Consider the following 18577-nt stretch of genomic DNA (forward strand, 5'->3'; position numbering starts at 1 on the left):
GGTTTTTTGCGATTTCGGTTTGGTTTGGTTTGCGGTTTTCTATTGGGTTGGTTTGGTTTTGATCACCCCTATGTGTAAGGATGAGAAAATTGTTCGTAATCATAAGATTAAGGTGTAATAAATTTAAGTTTGGGTTGGATGTGAATTAAGTAAAAGTTAGGTGGTAACATAATGCGGTTTGATTCGATTTGGTTCGGTTTACAAAATACAAACCGCAAACCGAACCGAACCGTGCAATTTTGTTAAAAGATGACCCAAACTAATCTGAACCAAATGCGGTTTTTGCGGTTTCGGTTTGGTTTGATTTAGTTTGCGGTTTTCTATTGGATTAGTTTGATTTTGAACACCTCTACCTAATATATATATATATATATATATATATATATATATATATATAGTCGGACTCTCGATATGGGTATTGAATTTTCTAAAGAAGTTTTTTCAAGAATTATTTTAAGGTGGTAAATTGAATTTATGTTCTAATGTACAGTTAATGTTTTTTCCTTTCTGATACAGAACAGATAACTGACTCTATCTTCATGTCAGGTATAGTCTCATCCACAGTATACAGTGAAGTAAAAATAAGTTACTTAATTAAGCTTCTGCAATAGATAGGTAGATAGGGTGAATTCAACAGTGGTAACCATTAACCTAGTACAGAACATGTTTCACTATGAATGTGTCATTATAACCCCACAAATTCCAATCCTTATTGAACTGTCAGCTATATGGAACAGTTAATTGTGTTGGGGAACCTCCACACAATAATTTGAATAAATACATAAAATACTAGTGGATTATATGTCATACTGTATCAACTTTGAAAGTTTGAATAATAACCATTATAAGTTGGTGCCACTTTCCTTTCATTATGCACGTGAGAACGGTGTGGTCTTATCCTACCTTCTTCTAACCATAATTGTTAAGCCATTTATGTAATATTAAAATAATCTTGATTTATAGTTTCTAGAGAAAAGTCAAAAATAAGGTACTTGTAAGTTCTAATAGGATATGACACTTGTTTTACTTTTAATCATAAAAAAATTTATAATCACTTGTTTATATAAAATGGCTTCATGATTGAAACTAGTCATAATTCAACGATAGATGAGATTGTTCTTTAATGCACACTATTTTCATTTGAATGCATATAGAGCATGTGATGGTGGTGTTGAAATTGAGCCATGTTAATTATCATCAACTAACTACCATAAAAAAACAATTTTTAAGTATAAAGTAAGAAAACATTTAACATGATTTTTTTCTTAATAATTCGTTGCAAACAAAGAATTATATTGATTTATTCGAGAGTAAAGGTAGTTTATACACAATTTTCATACACCTTAATCCAACAAAACATATTTTTTAAAGAATAAAGTTGGAAGATTTTCACATCCAAAATAGACAATACCTCATAATCGATGTGACATAAACTTGAATTTAACAGAAATATTGGCACTAGAATGAGGGGTCATGTCCACATAATCGCACCATACCCCTTAGGCTCGACTGAGGGACAATTATTCTAAACCGATTACAATAGTCTCGTATTACTTAAAAATCGAGGTTAAAGATAGTTTCCAGACACTCATACCCACTAGAAATATAGCCAAACATAACTAAAATAATTGAAATGTTGTCTTAGTATATATATATATATATATATATATATATATATATATATATATATATATATATATATATATATATATATATATAAAAATATATATATCAATATAAATATATAAAATGTAAAGTACCTGGTAATTACATTATAAACCCTCTGATTAAAAGCTAAAATTAATCTAATTACAAGGGTAAAATTGACTAATTACACATTACTTGCTTTATATTGATTTGGTATTTAATATCGCTGATGTGTCACTCCACCATTTTTTCTTGCAATATTATTTTTTGTTTTAATTTCTAAATTCTAAATTTTTAATTTAATATTCTTAATTGTCCATGTTTATTGTTTCACGTTTCCAAGCAAAAATCTGAAAAGCCACTTTCCAAGTTTCCAAAATATGAAACGAGACTGGAATGGAAAAATGAAAAGAAGGCACCATTTAGTATTCAAGAGGCATGAAGACAAAAAAATCCTAAACCATTTCCTCTTCTCATCATTTTCTATGCATATTCAATGTTCTCTTCTCTTATCTCTACCTTTCTACGCCATTTGAAGCCTAACATCAATATATCTGTCCATCCATTTTTGTCCTTCAATGATTAACTTAAGGTTTGTTCATAACTTTATTTATCTCCATCTTTGTAGAAATCATCATCAACTGTAGTTACAAATGATTGAATGATTTTTTCTTTATTTTCTTTCATGTACTGTTGCTTGCTTGATCGTCTTCCATGATTTTTAAGTTTTTGTTTTTGTGGATGTGGATTGTTATCGTCTTCCAATTGGATTTTGAAATTGATTGTTTTGTTAGTCTGCCCACAAAGTGTTTGTTGAATTGTATGAACCAAAGCTGAACTTCAGATTACTTTGTTGTTTTTGGTGTGATAGCTCACTGATGTTTCGTTGAGTGACTATATTGGAGTTGCTGGAACCAAAATTCTTCACTGCTGGGAGATACTCTATGAAGAGGTTTTGGAAATCTCAGTGTCCTATTGTTGAGAAGCTGACAAACTCAATCATGATGCACCGGAGGAACAATAGGAAGAAGCTCAAGGATGTTGGTATCATCAAGCATGCTATGAAAACTAATGCTCTTAGTGATGATGAAACATATCAAAGTTGTCATCTGAGTTGATTGAGTCCTACGACAAGGTAATCTGGGATTCTGGGCTTGCATTTCTTCTTTTCATTGCAAGGTAATTGAGCATCCATTTTATCACAACTAAAACAATAGCTAAAAATAAGTTTTTTTTTCAGGTAGATGTACCGAATAATTAGGGAAATCATAATATACAACGCTATTATTTTTGTTGGTCTGCAGAATCACCAGAATAGAAGTGATGTGGAGAAGTTATACGAGTTAAGAGAAAGAAGTAAGTAAGGAAGGTGAATATTCTGCATTGCAGAAAATTTCTGCTTTAATCATATCTATGAAGGTAAATGATTATTACTATTATTTTTTTCAATAATTTTAAAATTCAATAATTAGGATAATTTCTTCATGCTTTGATAATTTTGCTCCACTTTTAGACGAGAATTAGTATTGGTTGTTCACATATACATTTGCGATAAGTTCTAATTAGTTATACTAATTTTTATCTTCCATTCACTGCTTGCAGGATCTTAAGGAGCTTTTGAGCCTCCCAAAAGAAGGATTTGATGAGTCTGTTACTCAACAACAATTGGATGAGAAACATGTTTGTTGACCCATTGTGTAACAAGTCCTTAACTTTGAAATATCTGTTCTTATTTTTTTATTGAAAACTTGGCACTTGCTTTAGTATTTCTTTTTTTACTAACGTGACATGAATCGATTGTTACTTTATATTATTTATGACTTTGCTCATTTAATACTGCTTTAACTCTTTGCTCTTCATATCTATCTCATTATTGTAATTTGAAATTTTGCAAATATGATTAAGTCATTGTGCTCGATCAGCTAATTTTTATCTTAAAAGAGTATTTTTGTCGTTGTTGTTGTAGGGATGCCTTTCCAAAGACGTATAGAGTTCCTGAAACATGAGGGTGTTGCTGGAATTAGTCATAACAGTTTACTATTTTTCAAAATTGAGCCAGTTCAAGATGGTTGAATGACCGCAATATCCCTCAGTTACTAAGGTGGATTAGAGGTCCATTGATTTTGCTAAATTTTCGAGTGGCTGTGAGACTGATTGGGGTATGCCCAAATAAATGTAGTATGGCTGCAAACTATATGATACTGACACTCACTTGCAAATATGGAAATAAGAGGTCCCATTTGTTTTGATTAAACAAATTTTAGAATTTTTACTTTCCCCACATTGACTTTTAAATGAGTTAAAATTGGATTTTTTAAAAGGAATTCGGTCATGATATTATTATTTGTTCGAATAATTTTATCTACTTTTTAATGTATTTATCTACTGCCATTAAATGGAAAATAAATTTTTTCCTTATTTATTTTAGAGTTTAGTGTGTATTATATGTTTTTTTGTGTAAGCAATGGGTGTTATTTATAATTAATGAATATCAATTAATGAAATTAAATTTGATTATTTTATTTTAGAATACTAATTAATTAATCATATTCAATTTTAATTTTAAAAATTTGTTTCGACCTATAATTGGAAATTCTTTTTGGAAAATTAATTAATGAAATTCAATTTGAGTGTGTTTTTAAAAATATGAGTGAAGACCCATTTTGGTCCCTCACAAAAACTACAGAACCCAAATTAGTCCTCCACAAAAAATAGGACCCGATTTAATCCCTTACAAAATATAACCGGGTCATATTAGTCCTTCTGGGGAATTTTTTTTAAACCGATTTTTTCTTCTACTTTTAAACCGTGACTGGACCGCCAAGTCGTATTTTATTTTTCATTTTTCATTTTTTAAATACTAAATTGATTTTTATTTTTAATTTCGATTTTATTTTTAAACAATTCAGATTTTAAAATACAAAAAAAAGATAAGATTTGTTCTAAAAAGGAATCGAACTTAAGACATTTAGTTCACATCCTATGCCTTTACCACTATGCCAACGTACACTTGTGACAAATAATTCGCATGATTTATAATAATATTAAACAATTCTAAATTTAAAATATAAAATATAAAATTTGTACCCATGAGGTCTCAAACTCAAGTCCCTTCAAATTTAATGATAGTCACTTCACTGTAAATATGAAAAGTGATTTAAGAGCGGGTGAATCAGTTAGATTAATCGGTATTAGTGAATTTTTCTCGATTATGAATGTTAGCAATATTGTTCTAATTTTTTCGAAATTGTTATAATAGTTTCAAAAAAATCAAAACATTGCTAACATTCATTATCGAGAAAAATTCACTAATATCAATTAATCTAATTCATGCAACCCCTCTTAGATTACTTTTCATATTTACAATAAAGTGACTGCCATTTAATTTGAAGGGACTTGGGTTTGAGACCCCGTAGGTATCAAAATTTATATTTTTTGTTTTAAATTCAAAATTGTTTAATATTACTATAAATCTTGAGTTCGATTCCTTCTCAGAACAAATCTTATCTTTTTTTATATTTTAAAATCTGAATTGTTTAAAAATAAAATCGAAATTAAAAATAAAAATCAATTTAGTATTTAAAAAATGAAAAATGAAAAATAAAATACGACTTGGCGGTCCAGTCACGGTTTAAAAGTAGAAGAAAAAACCGGTTTGAAAAAAATATCCCCAGAAGGACTAATATGACCCGGTTATATTTTGTAAGGGATTAAATCGGGTCCTATTTTTTGTGGAGGACTAATTTGGGTTTTGTAGTTTTTGTGAGGGACCAAAATGGGTCTTCACTCTAAAAATATATTTAATCAATGAAATACAATTTGATTTTGTTTTTAAAAATTTGTTTTGACCTACAACTGGAACTTTTTTTACTATATTATTTTGTTTCCATAAAAGTTGATTCAATTAATTAAACATAATTTTTAAAAAAAATATATAATACATTTGATGAAAAATCATATACGATAATTGACTTAACCCCTTCTAATAAAATTTAACCATTTAAACCTGATTTTGATTAATTTATTCTGGAATAGTTTTGTTTGATTGGAATCCAAATCCTAACAGCCCCTGAGCTTGATGTATTTGGTCCACTATTTGTGTAATTTTGATCCTTAATGTAATTGACAAATGAATGAAAAGAGTTAGTTATGAGATTTGATTTAGTTTTTGAATATTTCATCAGATTTTTTTGAAATTGATTCTCATTCTTGGGATCAAATTTTTTAGCTTTTGGAAATGAAATATTACAGCTTGAAAATTTATTAGCATTATTATAATAAAATAATTTAACACCAACTCTAATTTTCAAATTTAAATAAACAATAATTATTCAATAAATTATAATTCCAAAACTATTAACAGTTTTAATTCTGAAAATTGAAACGTTCAATCATTATTATTTATGAGACAAATCACACTTTATGAAATTTAATTATAATTATTGAATTGGAAACTAAATCTCTTTATGTTTTTTTATTATAGTGTAAAATAAATTTAACATGTTATACTTTTTTATTGTGCAAAAAACGATCACTTTATGACTTTATAGACATATTTGTGCAGAAAACGATCACTTTATGACTTATAGTGTAAAATAAATTTAAAATGTTATACTCTTTTATTGTTCATAGTAATCAATGTTGTCTTTTATTATTAATCATAATTATCATTTGTTTTTTTTATTACAATATCAAAATTGAGTTTTTAAAGAAAAATTGGAGTTTTATTTGCAACAAAATTTAATTTAATTTTTGTGTCAATATCACTTTACTAAAGAAATTTGCATAGTTATATTTTTTTAAAATTTACAAGAACTGAAAATATCATAGTTATATTTTTATAAAATTTTATTATATTTTTATTTAACCGAAATTTAGAACTGAAATTTCAAGATACCATGGAGTCTAGATATTCATTTAAAACTGAAATTTGACGGAGATATATTGTAGGTTGGTTAAAATTGTAAATATAATATAATAACAAGGATTTAAAACTGATATTTGACGGGAAGTTGTTATAAATTTTAGGTTTGGAAAAATTTTGTAGTTTTACAATTAACTCATTTGGTTTCAAATGAGTTTTGTTAACTCATCTGAATTCACGGGTAGATGTAAACGTATCTATAAGATTTCAGCGGGAGATTGTTCATTTTAATGTCCATCTTTTAAATATTTCTCTTGCTGTTGTTTTGAATATTGTTATGAATATGAATCAATGCTTAAAAGTTAATGCATATTATTAGCATGTATTTATAACTTTGTCAATGGTAACCAATTGAAGAATGATTTTAAACTTTACAAATAATAGTATGGTAGATATATAATGTGAATCCAGACGTGACCCGTGCGATAGCACGGGTTTCTTACTAGTATATATATATATATATATATATATATATATATATATATATATATATATATATATATATATATATATATATATATATATATATATATATATATATATATATATATATATATATAAAAGAACTTACCATTGACGGTTGAATTGTTTAATAAATTTATTTAAGCCCCACTCAATTGTTTGATCATTAAAAGGACAAATTCAAGGACATGTTTTAAGCAATTTAGCACAATGTCTCACAGCTCATGTCCTTGTCCCATTCAACTGGTAATTCCACGTTCACCGCGCTTATTATTCCACCGCAACGCAATGCTTCCTATCTTTGACAAAATCGCTTCTTTCATTGGTTTTGGACTTATATAAAAACATCTCAATCTATACTTGTCCACACATAACTCTTGTTTTTTACTCTTCGATGATAACATAACATGTCACTTATAACCGACTTCTATAATTGCCACTTGACAAAGATTGATTAGTCTATACATAACACACGTTTAGCAGCTTAATCAATCTTGGTTAAGTATCTAAATTCAACATTTTCTATCATATGGTGTTAAGTGTTAACTACACAAGAGGGTTTTGCAAGCTGCAATGAAGAAGAACTCTGGTACATCTCAGAAGCTAGGTTCTTTCCTAAGTCCAAGGGAGAAAAACATTGAGAATCAAAAGAGTTGGAATTCAGAGAGGGTTTTGTTGCAATCAACAACAAGTAACAGCAGCAGCAGCAGCAACAGAAAACAAGGCTTTGTGGCTGGTTTTTCACCTTTCAACAGTGGAAGAACAGTGCCTTCTAAATGGGATGATGCAGAAAGATGGATTTGTAGTCCAGTTTCAGTTTCAGGTTCAGGCTATGTGCAACATCAGAGAGGAACCAAGTCAAAAAGTGGTCCTATTTTGCCTCAAGGAACGGCTTATTACTCGAACTATTCGCCTGCAATTCCGCTGCGGAATGGTTTGGTGGTGAAGAACTTGATGATGAATTCTCCTTTTACAACTGGTGTGTTGGCACCAGATGTTGTTTCTGTTCATCATTATTATGGACATGATAATTTGTATGCTCCGCGTTATGATGATGAAGATAGTGGTTCAGTGGTTAATGAGAATGGTGTTGATGTTTTGTCGGGGATGAACGCGCCTTCGTGGTCAGAACTGCTTTCTGACCCGTCTTCGCCTAATTCTCATGGTATGAACTTCTTGTTTTCAATTACCATATAACCATGTTACTTTTATGCGTAAATGAATTACAAGATGTATAATTTTTTATTACAGATGAGAAATGCGATGGAAGTAAGAATGAGGGGACTGTGATGTCTCCTATGTCGAAAATCGATAGAGGGACTCAAATGAGCTCTCCAGAGACCGAAAATGAGGACCATTCGTCTCCGAAATCGTCTTCCCCGATTCTGGCCATGAATCAAAAAAGTTTTCATTCAGAAAAGTTAGAGATCAGAGATGTTCAGGTAGATTGTGAGGCTAATGTTATTAAGGGGTCTAAGACTTGTTATGCATCCAAGCTAAAGAAAAGTGGTACAGAAGGCAAAGTTTCAGGTTTGGATATTGAAGAGTCAAGTTTGGACACTTCCAGTTCCAAGTATGTTACACATTAGATACTATCTTGTTCATTGAATGGGTTTAAGAGGGGAAATTCTGTTGTTCTGTTTATGTATTTATCGATGAGCCTTCATTTTGACGCAGGTTTGAGAGAGATGAAGCTAAAATCACTGCATGGGAAAGCTTGCAGAAAGCAAAGGCTGAAGCTGCAATACAAAAACTTGAGGTGTGTATAGTGAGTATTTACATATGGTGTTTGTTCCTAATGCAACTCAATTTCGTAAACCACATAAAAGTAGTATCATATAGTCATTAAGAAAAGTTGATAAATATATGGGAATATACAGTCAATAATACATTAGTAGTGACTATAGCAAAAGCATCTTTAGTCCTCTTGCTGATTATGGAAGTGTTTGACACAGATGAAATTGGAAAAGAAGAAATCCTCATCGATGGATAAGATTCTAAGCAAGCTAAGAAGGGCTCAGATGAAAGCTGAAAAGATGAGAAGCTTAACACCAGATCAACAGGAGCAACATGTTTCCAAGACTTGGAAAGTATTTTCATCAGCAAAATATGGCAAAATATGGTTTCCAAACAGCTGCTTCACCAGCCAAGCTCTGTGATCAATCCCATAGACACCCCAACCACATGTTCATTGTAGTTTTTTATAGCGTTTTTTCAGGAAAACCTGTTAGAAATATCATATTTCAATTCACAAACCCAGTTGGTAAAGCCTTTTGCACTTCACATATATCCATAAATAGTCAACTGTGCATTTTCTTAATACCATTTGTTGTATTTTAAAATTGCCGATGAGGCAGAGAGCCTTACATACGTGCTGCTTATATAAAAATCAGGATAATTCCTACGTAGAACTTGCTTTTCCTATACACTACTGGTCCATAATGCAGGGATTCAAATTATACAGGTCAAATAATTTGGATTGTTGGGGTTTAAATAAGCATTGTCAATTTAAGGTAATTTGGATTGTTGGGGTTTAAATTACCATTGTCAATTTAAGGTGCCTAGAACGTGCTTTTCGCATCTTGCACTAAATAGGTATGCACTGCAAAAGATGGTTGAAAAAGACAGTCGATTTATCTGCACAATGATTCATAATGGGAAAAGAGACTGCTAGTTTATTCCAGATCATCAACACTTTCAGTATGACAATACATATAGAACATTTTCATAACTCAAGTTTAAACGGGTTGTTCTAGTTCTAGAATAAATTACAAACCATTATCATGTCAATGAAGAGATCTAATTGAAGCCGTAGTCTGCACTTTAATTAGGTACATGATGATAAATTAAAATAAGTATTTCTGCATTACAATAAATTAGGTAAAATCCAATATTTAATGCTTACAACTTCATAATCCATAAATACTAAAAGACCTTCACCACAGTTGGCAGACAGCCATACTAGCATAAAGCAACACCTCCAATAGAATTGTGCAATACTAGCATTAAGCAATACCGCCTATAGAACTGTGCCATACTAGTATGGCCTATACCTCCAATCTGCTCTTGATGGCCTTCCGAGCTGCTCTTGATAATCTGCTCTTGATGGCCTCCCAAGCTGCTCTTCATAATCTACTCTTGATGGCCTCCCACTGGGAACTCCATAGCCCCACTACAAAAGAAAAACAATGTATAAACAAAATGGTAAAAACACTAGTGCAATGCAGATTATCAATGTTTTTATGACTGATAGAAAACAAAACATTTCATACAGCACATACTGCACTTGTTGTACTAATGCATGAAACCAATATACCATTAAATGCCTAAATTCCAAAGATATGATGTAGCCATATTTTGGACAAATTATCCAATTTTCCATTTCCGTTACATGTCCATTTATAAGCTTATTAGTGTGTATATACTCACATCATCGTAGTCTAAACCACCATACATCCTTCCATAACTTCGCATTGGACCACCATATCCCCCAAAAGGTTCCATACTGTTCATCATAAAATTTTCACTGGGCCCAGCATCGTCAACAGGTGTGGCTGAATCTATTGCCACCTGCAGGTACAAGATGCTTGTCAATCAAACCATACTTCAACAATAAAACATACATGCAAGTCCAATGCTTATAGCAACAGGAATTTACAAGCATATGTGCACAAGGCTGAACAAGTTTATTCTTCGGAAACATGTGCATACAAAAACATTCATTGTTGAGTCCATGGACGGCTCAATCAGTCTACTTCAAGTTATGGGATCCAAGAGGTGGTGATAGTTTATAGCAATTATTTAATTTGATTACAGCAGTTGTATTTCCTTTGTTTTCATGTAACCAGCTCAGCAGTCAGCAGAAAGTATTCTCAGAATATTGTTAATTATAATTAATACCAATTCCATTCAATATATATAAATCATTATTTACCCGTTTATACCAGATCTATCAAACACCTACACTTTTGGATTTTTGAAGAAATAGTAATACAATAGCAATGCAGAAGCAAAGCCAACCTGATGTCCACAGATCTCATGAGACCTTCGAGAGACACGATCTGCTACACCTTCTTCAGCAAAGGTAACAAATCCAAAACCCCTGTGACCTGTTCTCTTAGGATCCTACACATGAAAAGATAGTTGAGTTAATCAAATTTAAACACCGGTTTAAGTTTTTTTGATTCATATCTTACTCTAGGAATGTAAACATCTTCTATACGGCCAAATCTTCCAAAATATTGACGGAGATCGTCAGAATTTGCTTCAGGAGGGAGACGACCAACAAAAATCTTTTTGCTAATTCTCCGACGAGGCTCTCCCCCTAATTTACAAAGTTTGATTGTCAGTATGAAGCAACAATAGTTATTTTAATTGAACAGATGTGAGGGATGCTTCCATGCTTACTTCCATAAATTGGGCCAGGATGGTCGTACAAGGTAGGAGCTCCTAGTGCTGCATATCTAGTTGCTGTAGAAATATATGCATTGTATGCACCATATCCTCCCTGTGACATTCTGCCAGTTGGCTTAATGTCATCTTCCTATAAAAATGGTACAACAAAATTATAGTACAGAAAAATTAAAATAATCCATCCAATATCCTTCAATAGTTAGCTCTAAACAACATGGAATTGAAAAACACTAGTATTATTTTATTTTATTTTGAAAAATGTCTTCATTAGACATGGAGCACCATTCTGGAATTTTCACAAACTATTCTTCCATAATATAAGAAGCTATTCAAACTCTTGCCTTAGGTGTAGCTCGATCAACCACTACAGCAGTACCTCCGAGCTCATGGGTTTCTGACATCAAACTCTCCACAGATTCTGCAAGATAGAACAACTTCGTTAGAGCAATATATATGTATCCTTTCCACTTTACTTCAAAAGTCTAAGAATAAAAAATTAAAGCAAAACATGAATGGCTCAGATAGTACACTTGAAAATAGTGCAGATAGCAAGTACTGTCAAAACTCCACCTTTTCAAGTTATAATCAAGATCCTACATAACTACCAAAGATAAATTCTATGCAAATAACCATGATACATACCATATATTTAAAATATGTGACAGTTATATTACAAGTAAAGCACATGCATAGGCTACAATAAATGGCCCAACCTGCATTTGCAAAAGTGATAAAACCAATTCCACGATGCATCTTTGAGCCTTGATCCTGTTGGAATAAATGAAAAATTATATGATAAAAATTCAAATTAATAATAAAGTAGCAAATTATGCATAAGTCTGCAATGCACGGTTAATGGGAGGAAAGTACCTTTGGCATGTACAAATCTGTTATATCTCCATATTTCTGAAAATGACTGCAATAAAAGAAAAAAAGAGGACATAAGACTAATTATATAAATTTCCATGTATATTCTTGATAAGATATCACCAAAGAAAAAAAAACTCATAAGTCTGGATTATTTTAATGAAGATACCAACACTTATATACCTTCTAAAAGTTGCTTCTGTTACTGATTGTGGAATCCTGGCCACAAAAATTCTGGTAACTTTTTTGGCTGGTGCCCTCATCTCCTCCTTTAAAATGTAAAGGTCAAAATAATTAGTATTACAATTATAGCACAAGGTTTTATATTTTTTACAAGTAAAGAAGAAATGAACCACACTAGATTTTAAGTTTCAATGAAATGTTTTTGTAACCTTTGGTGTAGCCACTTTGACTTCAAGCATCCTATTACCAAGAACATGTTCACCTGACAATACTTCCTGCAGCCAGAAAGACATACAACTCGTGATATACATGTAGATGTGAGTGTGACCAGAAATATGTGTGTATCTAGGTGAAAGTTACCTTGGCGTCATCCACTGAAGCAAATGTGACATATCCAAAACCACGAGATCGTCCAGTTGAACGCTCCTGAATTAAAATAAGTAGATTAGATTGCATCTCCAACAAAATTAATGGTATAGCGGAGGGGAGATCAAACCTATCCCTATAGAACAGATTTTGATCTTATTCGTATCTAGTCTAAGCATGTTGCTTTTTCTCTTCAAATTTCAAGTAAATGAGCATGGGAGATGAGTTATAAAGTGTGTGCAGGGAATTTCCTATACATAATAGATGATAGCATTTCTATCTATGTAGTTCATTTAAGTTAATTTTAACATAGCCAGTGCCAAGCAAAAGTGATAGAAGAGGGTGGAGCGTGATGGCCATTATTCCAATAATGTTCATATTTATTATTTGATTAATAATATCTATATATAAGAGTGTGTGTGTGTATTTTGGTGGCTCCTTAACTCAATTCACCAACTTCTGGCTCCTTAACCCTAAGACTTTGTTTGGGAGTTTGGAAGGGAAGGGAGGGAAGGACCTTGAAAAAAGAGAAGGATTGAGTGGAAATAATTGAATGATTTTGGTTGGGAGGGTTTTGGAAAGTTTGTTTTTATTCATAACGCCAAAAAACCCCTAATTTGAGGAACTCAAAATTTGTATTGAATTAGGGTTTTGAAGGGCTTACATAAATTTTCAAAACATCTTTTATGTTGTTTAAGTATTTGGAAAATTAAAATTATAGTAATGATATACACTCTTTTATTATTTCATACAAAATCATTTTTTCAAAAAATTTTAAAAAATTTCCTCTATTTTTTTAAAACTTTGTTTTTGGAAGTCTTCCCCTCCTCCCCAAACTCTCTCAAACATGGCCTAAGGGTCTGTTTGGAAGTTTGGAGGGGAAGGGAGGGAGGGATTTGACAAAAGAGAAGGATTAAGTGGAAAGAATTGAAGGATTTGGATTGGGAGAATTTTGGAGGGTTTGTTTTTATATATAACACCAAAAACCCTCTAATTTAGGAGAACTCAAAATTTGTATTGAAGGAGGGTTTTGAAGGCTTACATAAGTTTTCTAAATATCTTTTACATTGTTATAGTATTTTGAAAATTAAAAATATAATAATGATAAACACTCTTTTATCATTCTATACAAAATCACTTTTTAAAAATATCAAATATTTTCCTATATTTTTTAAGAAAATCGTTATCGGAAGCCTTCACTTCCCCTCCCCTCCAAACTTCCAAACATAGCCTGAAACTCAATCCACTTCCTATTATAGTGGGCCCATCATTCACGAAAGACAAAATAAACATAAACATAAAAAAAAAAAACCTAAAACAAATATTACTTAATGGCTCCTTAACTCGAAATAAGTATCACTCGGCGACTCTTAAACCTAAAACAAAATGCATTCGTTGTGTTACCCTTTTATCATAAACAAGTGGGAGTCCTGAACTGGCTTTAAACAAACAGCTGGCCATAAAAAGTTGTCTGTCTGGAAAACACAGGTAGACTTAGTCCTAGTACGAAGGAAGGCAACCAGAAACAGTGAGAAAATCCAGGTTATGCTTCTTTTCTTGGGAAAGGATTGGGTGACCTTCAAATATGGTAATTTTAGTGCAAATAAAAACTAAAATTATTCACATATCTTATTTTAATCAATTACATATTTTAAATTACACTAAGGCTATGTTTGGGAGTTTGGAGGGGAAGGGAGGGCTTTAGAAAATAGGAATAATTAGGAGAAAAGGATAAATGATTTTGGGTAGGAGGGTTTGAGTTTATTCATAACACCAAAAACCCTATAAAATAGGAGATCTCAAAAATTGTATTGAAGGAGGGTTTTGGAGGGTTTTAAAGGGCTTACATAAATTTTTTTCAAATATCTTTTAGGTTGTTATAGTATTCTGAAAATTAAAAATTTAGTAATGATAATGACTTTTTTATCATTCTAAACAAAATCATTTTTTCAAAAAATGTCAAATATTTTCCTATATTTTTTTAAAATTTCGTTTTTGGAAGTCTTCCCCTACCCTCCCCTCCAAACTCCCAAACATAGCCTAAAGTTTCTTTCAGATTTTCTTCCTGTGCACGGCGATAGCAGTGTATTAAAGGAGTAGATTATAACTGTGCACGGCGATAGCAATGTATTAAAGGAGTAGATTATAACTGAACAAATTACAACAGCCCGCCCTGTAACAAACTGCTACTAACTGCCTAACATAGTGTAATTGATAGCACAGCTTTGGAAGATTAAAACGGATTATTACTCTAATGGGTTAGCAACGTTACCCGTGCATCGATATTTCAAGAACAAGCTCTTGAATAATGGGTACACACGCTTGTTTATTAAGTTGGTAATTGAATAATGAGCATGGCGTGATTGTTTAGTGATTGTTTATTAAGTTAGTAATTGAATAATGAGCATGGCACGCTTGTTTATACATACAAACATTATTCACAATCAACATAAATTGCATAATTTATCAAAACAAAGAAAAATAGGAAGTTAATGTTAACCTTCATGACAATGCAATCTTCTAGTTCACCAAATTTGCTCATGTATTCTTTCAAGCCCTCCGTGTCAACATCCCACGGGATACCCAAAACCTAATGTGCAATTTTGTGAACACAAATCATCAAACAAACAAAAAAACACACAAAACATATAACCAGGTTAAAAGCAAAAAGAAACAAAATCAAAATTTTGATTATTACAATTAAAAGGTAAAAATACGATCAAATAAATAAAGATAAACAAATTGAATATGCATGACTAACCACAAGTTTTCTCTGCTCCATCTGAAACTTCAACAAAGCGCAAAGAAAGAGATTGAAATATTGTAAGGAAAAAAATCCCTATGCACCACTCTGAAACGGAAAATGAAAAACAAAAAATTCTATCCACCTCTTGGTATCTCTCAGCGTTCTCACACCTCTCTCTCTCAAAATCTCACACTTTCTCCTCCTCCCTGCACATAACAAGCACACTTCTTTCTCACACACAAAAATTGCCATCATCATCAAATGAAAAATCTGCTTTTGGGTTGGATTTCTCCAGCAATAGAAAAAACTAAATGCGAAAAATTGAAAGAATTTGGTGAATTAGGCTCTCACTGACCTTTTGAAAACGAAACTCAAAACCCTAATTTGGAGATCTCGCTAGCTAGATCGCTCTATCTATCTCCCTCTTCCTCCCTCTATTGCTCGCACGCACGCTCGCTCGTTCGGAACCGTCTCAGCCTCCTGTTTGTGTCTTCGGGACATTTTACCAAACATCTTTAAGACATAAGACAAATCTCAATTGGGCTTGGTTGGACCGAAGGCCCGGTTTTTTTCTGAACCGGGTGAGAAACCGAAACTCTCTCCTAGACTAAAAAAATTAGGCAATTTCTCAATTCACCCCTTTATACTCACAGGCACCTAACGCAATTACATTTAAGCCTCCTGCTTTCACAAATATATATTTAGACGCACTTTTTTTTTGCCAAAATTTGATTTTTTTTTTCTGGAGCTACATTTACGGAACATGTTTGTTCTGAGTAAAAAAATATACTTTCGGAGATGTATCTCCGAAAGCATAAAGATATTTTTGAAAGCGCTCATGGTACCTAAAAATCTCAATAGGTGAGGTAAGAAATTGCCAAAACTTAAGGTGTTTGTGGTTAAATAAAACTTCTTTAATCAGGTGGGTAGGGTAGCTTGACAATTGTTAATTGGGTTAAGGGTTGATAGTTGTTGGTCCGGGGTTTAACTCCTGGCAAATCAACAACTTTAAAAAAAATATATTACAAGGCTTAAATTTTTTTCAAAATGTAAACATGATAGTTATAAATCAATAACTTAAAAAAAACTTAAATAGAAAAAGAAGAAGAAAAACTATAATTTTAAAAATAAAGTTATTACAACATGACACCATAAGGATATAGTTAGTTTTGATTTAATAATTATTCAAAACTCATAGCTTTTTTTGATAGAATATGATCTTATACCAATAGTTATTTTCAACCTACTAAAAAATCGTGTGACATTCCAAGACATCTTTAATTATCCTTCCCAAACAAATTGATTGGTAACGCTCAAGTCACTACTTCCTGAGAAAAAGAGGACACGGTCGCTACTAATAAAGTTTGCATCGAACTTGAAAATGGAAATCGCCTTCTTCCTAAAGTTCATTCGGAGGAAAATGTTTTAAAAGACATATGTAGCCTCTTAATTGATGTAGTTGTGGTCAAACTTTTAGGCAAAAGCATAAGCTACCACGCTATGAAGGACCGTCTCCAAAGAATTTGGAAACTGCAAGAAGGGTTTGAAATCATGGATAATGATAATGGTTTTTATAGTTAAGTTCGACCATGTTACTGACAAAGAACATGTTATTTTGAATGGTCCTTGGATGATCTTTGATCACTACCTCATCATCTCCCATTAAACACCAGAATTTGCTTCTCTTAATGCAAAGGTGGAAAGAACTATAGTTTGGGTTCGTTTTTCAGGATTAAATGTGGTTTATTATGATGAAAGCTTCCTACTGGTCATGGCCTTTGTCATAGATTATCCAATTAAAATTATTAATAATATCCTAAAATTCGAGCATGGAAGATTTGCTAGAGTCTGTGTTGAAGTAGATCTCACCCTCCCCGTAGTTGAAAAAATTTGGCGCAATTGCAGTAAAAAAAGTTGGAATAAAATATGATCAAGATCCCTACCATATACCCCAAATCAGTGAAAGTAAAACCACTGGCAATTTTGGCACATCTATATATAACCGCGCGCCTCACACGCACTCTGAAAGTGGAAAAGTGTCTTCTCACGTACATGCCACATATTTTAAAAGTGGAATACCGTCTTTTGTGGATCTCGAGTGCTATGTGGTAACAATAGAGTCATTCAATGCTCCGCTAGGCACTTTTAATGCTACATCATTATTAGTTAACATGACAATCTTCACCTGCCAACAAAATTAGCGACAAGACTCTACTACATTTATTCCTCAATTGTCCATCATTAATAGTAACAAATTAACCATCATTACCAGTAATCATTTCAAAAACAACAATCACTCAACCATCAATTCCAACAAACAATACCCTTCATCAGCCTCGATATCCCTTCAATCAGTCAAACAAAATGATCCATCACTTTTAGTAACTGATTTGAAATCTGACATCTTTAATGGAGACACTCATAGCAACTGACTGACTGTGACACACATGCGTACTTTTAGGAAACCTCTCAATCAAGTCTCTACCCCATTAACCATTAGTATGTCAACCCTAATAAACATGCCAAAAATATTACTCCTTTGACCCAAAAAAAAAATCTTGCTATAAAAAACTAGACCCCTCCCATCATCATCAACAACATGAAATTAAGCAAATCCTCTCATAGTAGAGACCATCCCGCGCAGGCCCCGCCTAGAAATACTATAATTCCTTCCTCCGTCAATCCTGACCCCAATTCCTTAAAAGGGAAAAGACAAAGACAGGATTTTGACTTATTTATTCCACCTAAAGACCATACTACCCTTTCCTTTAAACCTTAATTCCTAACCCACCCCATCAAATTAAACCAATTTTAGCGATTGAGACTTTTGACCAACTTAAAAATCAAACCTTCCAACAATATGAAGAAAATAATAATTATGATACTTAAGTGAATAAAGATTCTCATGAAATCTAGGAGGAATGTATGGTCACTTAATCTACTTTTCTGTATGTTGGTCTCCTTCCAGT

The 18577-nt window shown here is 32.1% G+C and overlaps 2 protein-coding genes and 1 long non-coding RNA gene across 6 annotated transcripts; 2 read left to right on the forward strand and 1 right to left on the reverse strand.

Moving 5' to 3' along the window:
* Window positions 1-1948: 1948 nt before the first annotated feature.
* LOC131646873 (uncharacterized) lies at window positions 1949-3972 on the forward strand. 3 transcript variants are annotated; one of them, XR_009297657.1, is made up of 5 exons: window positions 1949-2239; window positions 2519-2782; window positions 2888-3066; window positions 3250-3344; window positions 3614-3972. It is a non-coding gene; the product is annotated as an uncharacterized LOC131646873 (long non-coding RNA). The 3 variants fall into 3 exon arrangements; XR_009297658.1 differs by having other exon boundaries at window positions 2519-2826; window positions 2952-3066; window positions 3250-3972; XR_009297656.1 differs by having other exon boundaries at window positions 1951-2239; window positions 3250-3972.
* Window positions 3973-7408: 3436 nt separating this feature from the next.
* Window positions 7409-9444, forward strand: LOC131652201 (uncharacterized). The gene is made up of 4 exons (XM_058922000.1): window positions 7409-8198; window positions 8285-8606; window positions 8711-8792; window positions 8989-9444. The coding sequence occupies exons 1-4, from the start codon at window positions 7607-7609 to the stop codon at window positions 9190-9192; spliced, it is 1200 nt and encodes a 399-aa protein (XP_058777983.1). The 5' UTR covers window positions 7409-7606; the 3' UTR covers window positions 9193-9444.
* A 389-nt stretch (window positions 9445-9833) lies between these two features.
* On the reverse strand, window positions 9834-16117 carry LOC131652202 (uncharacterized). 2 transcript variants are annotated; one of them, XM_058922001.1, is made up of 15 exons: window positions 15964-16117; window positions 15751-15814; window positions 15624-15644; window positions 15363-15452; window positions 12857-12922; window positions 12706-12771; window positions 12497-12582; window positions 12317-12362; window positions 12160-12214; window positions 11788-11864; window positions 11441-11576; window positions 11230-11357; window positions 11054-11158; window positions 10463-10603; window positions 9834-10205 (listed from the first exon to the last, which is right to left on the reverse strand). In XM_058922001.1, the coding sequence occupies exons 3-15, from the start codon at window positions 15642-15644 to the stop codon at window positions 10071-10073; spliced, it is 1152 nt and encodes a 383-aa protein (XP_058777984.1). In that variant the 5' UTR covers window positions 15751-15814; window positions 15964-16117; the 3' UTR covers window positions 9834-10070. The 2 variants fall into 2 exon arrangements, with proteins under 2 accessions (XP_058777984.1, XP_058777985.1); XM_058922002.1 differs by having other exon boundaries at window positions 15624-15650.
* Between the last annotated feature and the right edge of the window lie 2460 nt (window positions 16118-18577).

The sequence above is a fragment of the Vicia villosa genome, linkage group LG2 (assembly GCF_029867415.1).
Source record: "Vicia villosa cultivar HV-30 ecotype Madison, WI linkage group LG2, Vvil1.0, whole genome shotgun sequence".
NCBI lineage: Eukaryota > Viridiplantae > Streptophyta > Magnoliopsida > Fabales > Fabaceae > Vicia > Vicia villosa.

Excerpts from the sequence above, each read along its gene's own strand:
- LOC131652201 (XM_058922000.1), top strand. The coding sequence starts at position 7,607 with ATGAAGAAGAACTCTGGTACATCTCAGAAGCTAGGTTCTTTCCTAAGT. Across the intron at positions 8,199-8,284 it reads GTCTTCGCCTAATTCTCATG|ATGAGAAATGCGATGGAAGT; the intron begins GTATGAACTTCT and ends TTTTTATTACAG. Across the intron at positions 8,607-8,710 it reads TTGGACACTTCCAGTTCCAA|GTTTGAGAGAGATGAAGCTA; the intron begins GTATGTTACACA and ends ATTTTGACGCAG.
- LOC131652202 (XM_058922001.1), bottom strand. The coding sequence starts at position 15,644 with ATGGAGCAGAGAAAACTTGTG. Across the intron at positions 12,772-12,856 it reads CTTCAGTGGATGACGCCAAG|GAAGTATTGTCAGGTGAACA; the intron begins GTAACTTTCACC and ends TTCTGGCTGCAG. Across the intron at positions 12,363-12,496 it reads ACAGAAGCAACTTTTAGAAG|TCATTTTCAGAAATATGGAG; the intron begins GTATATAAGTGT and ends CTTTTATTGCAG.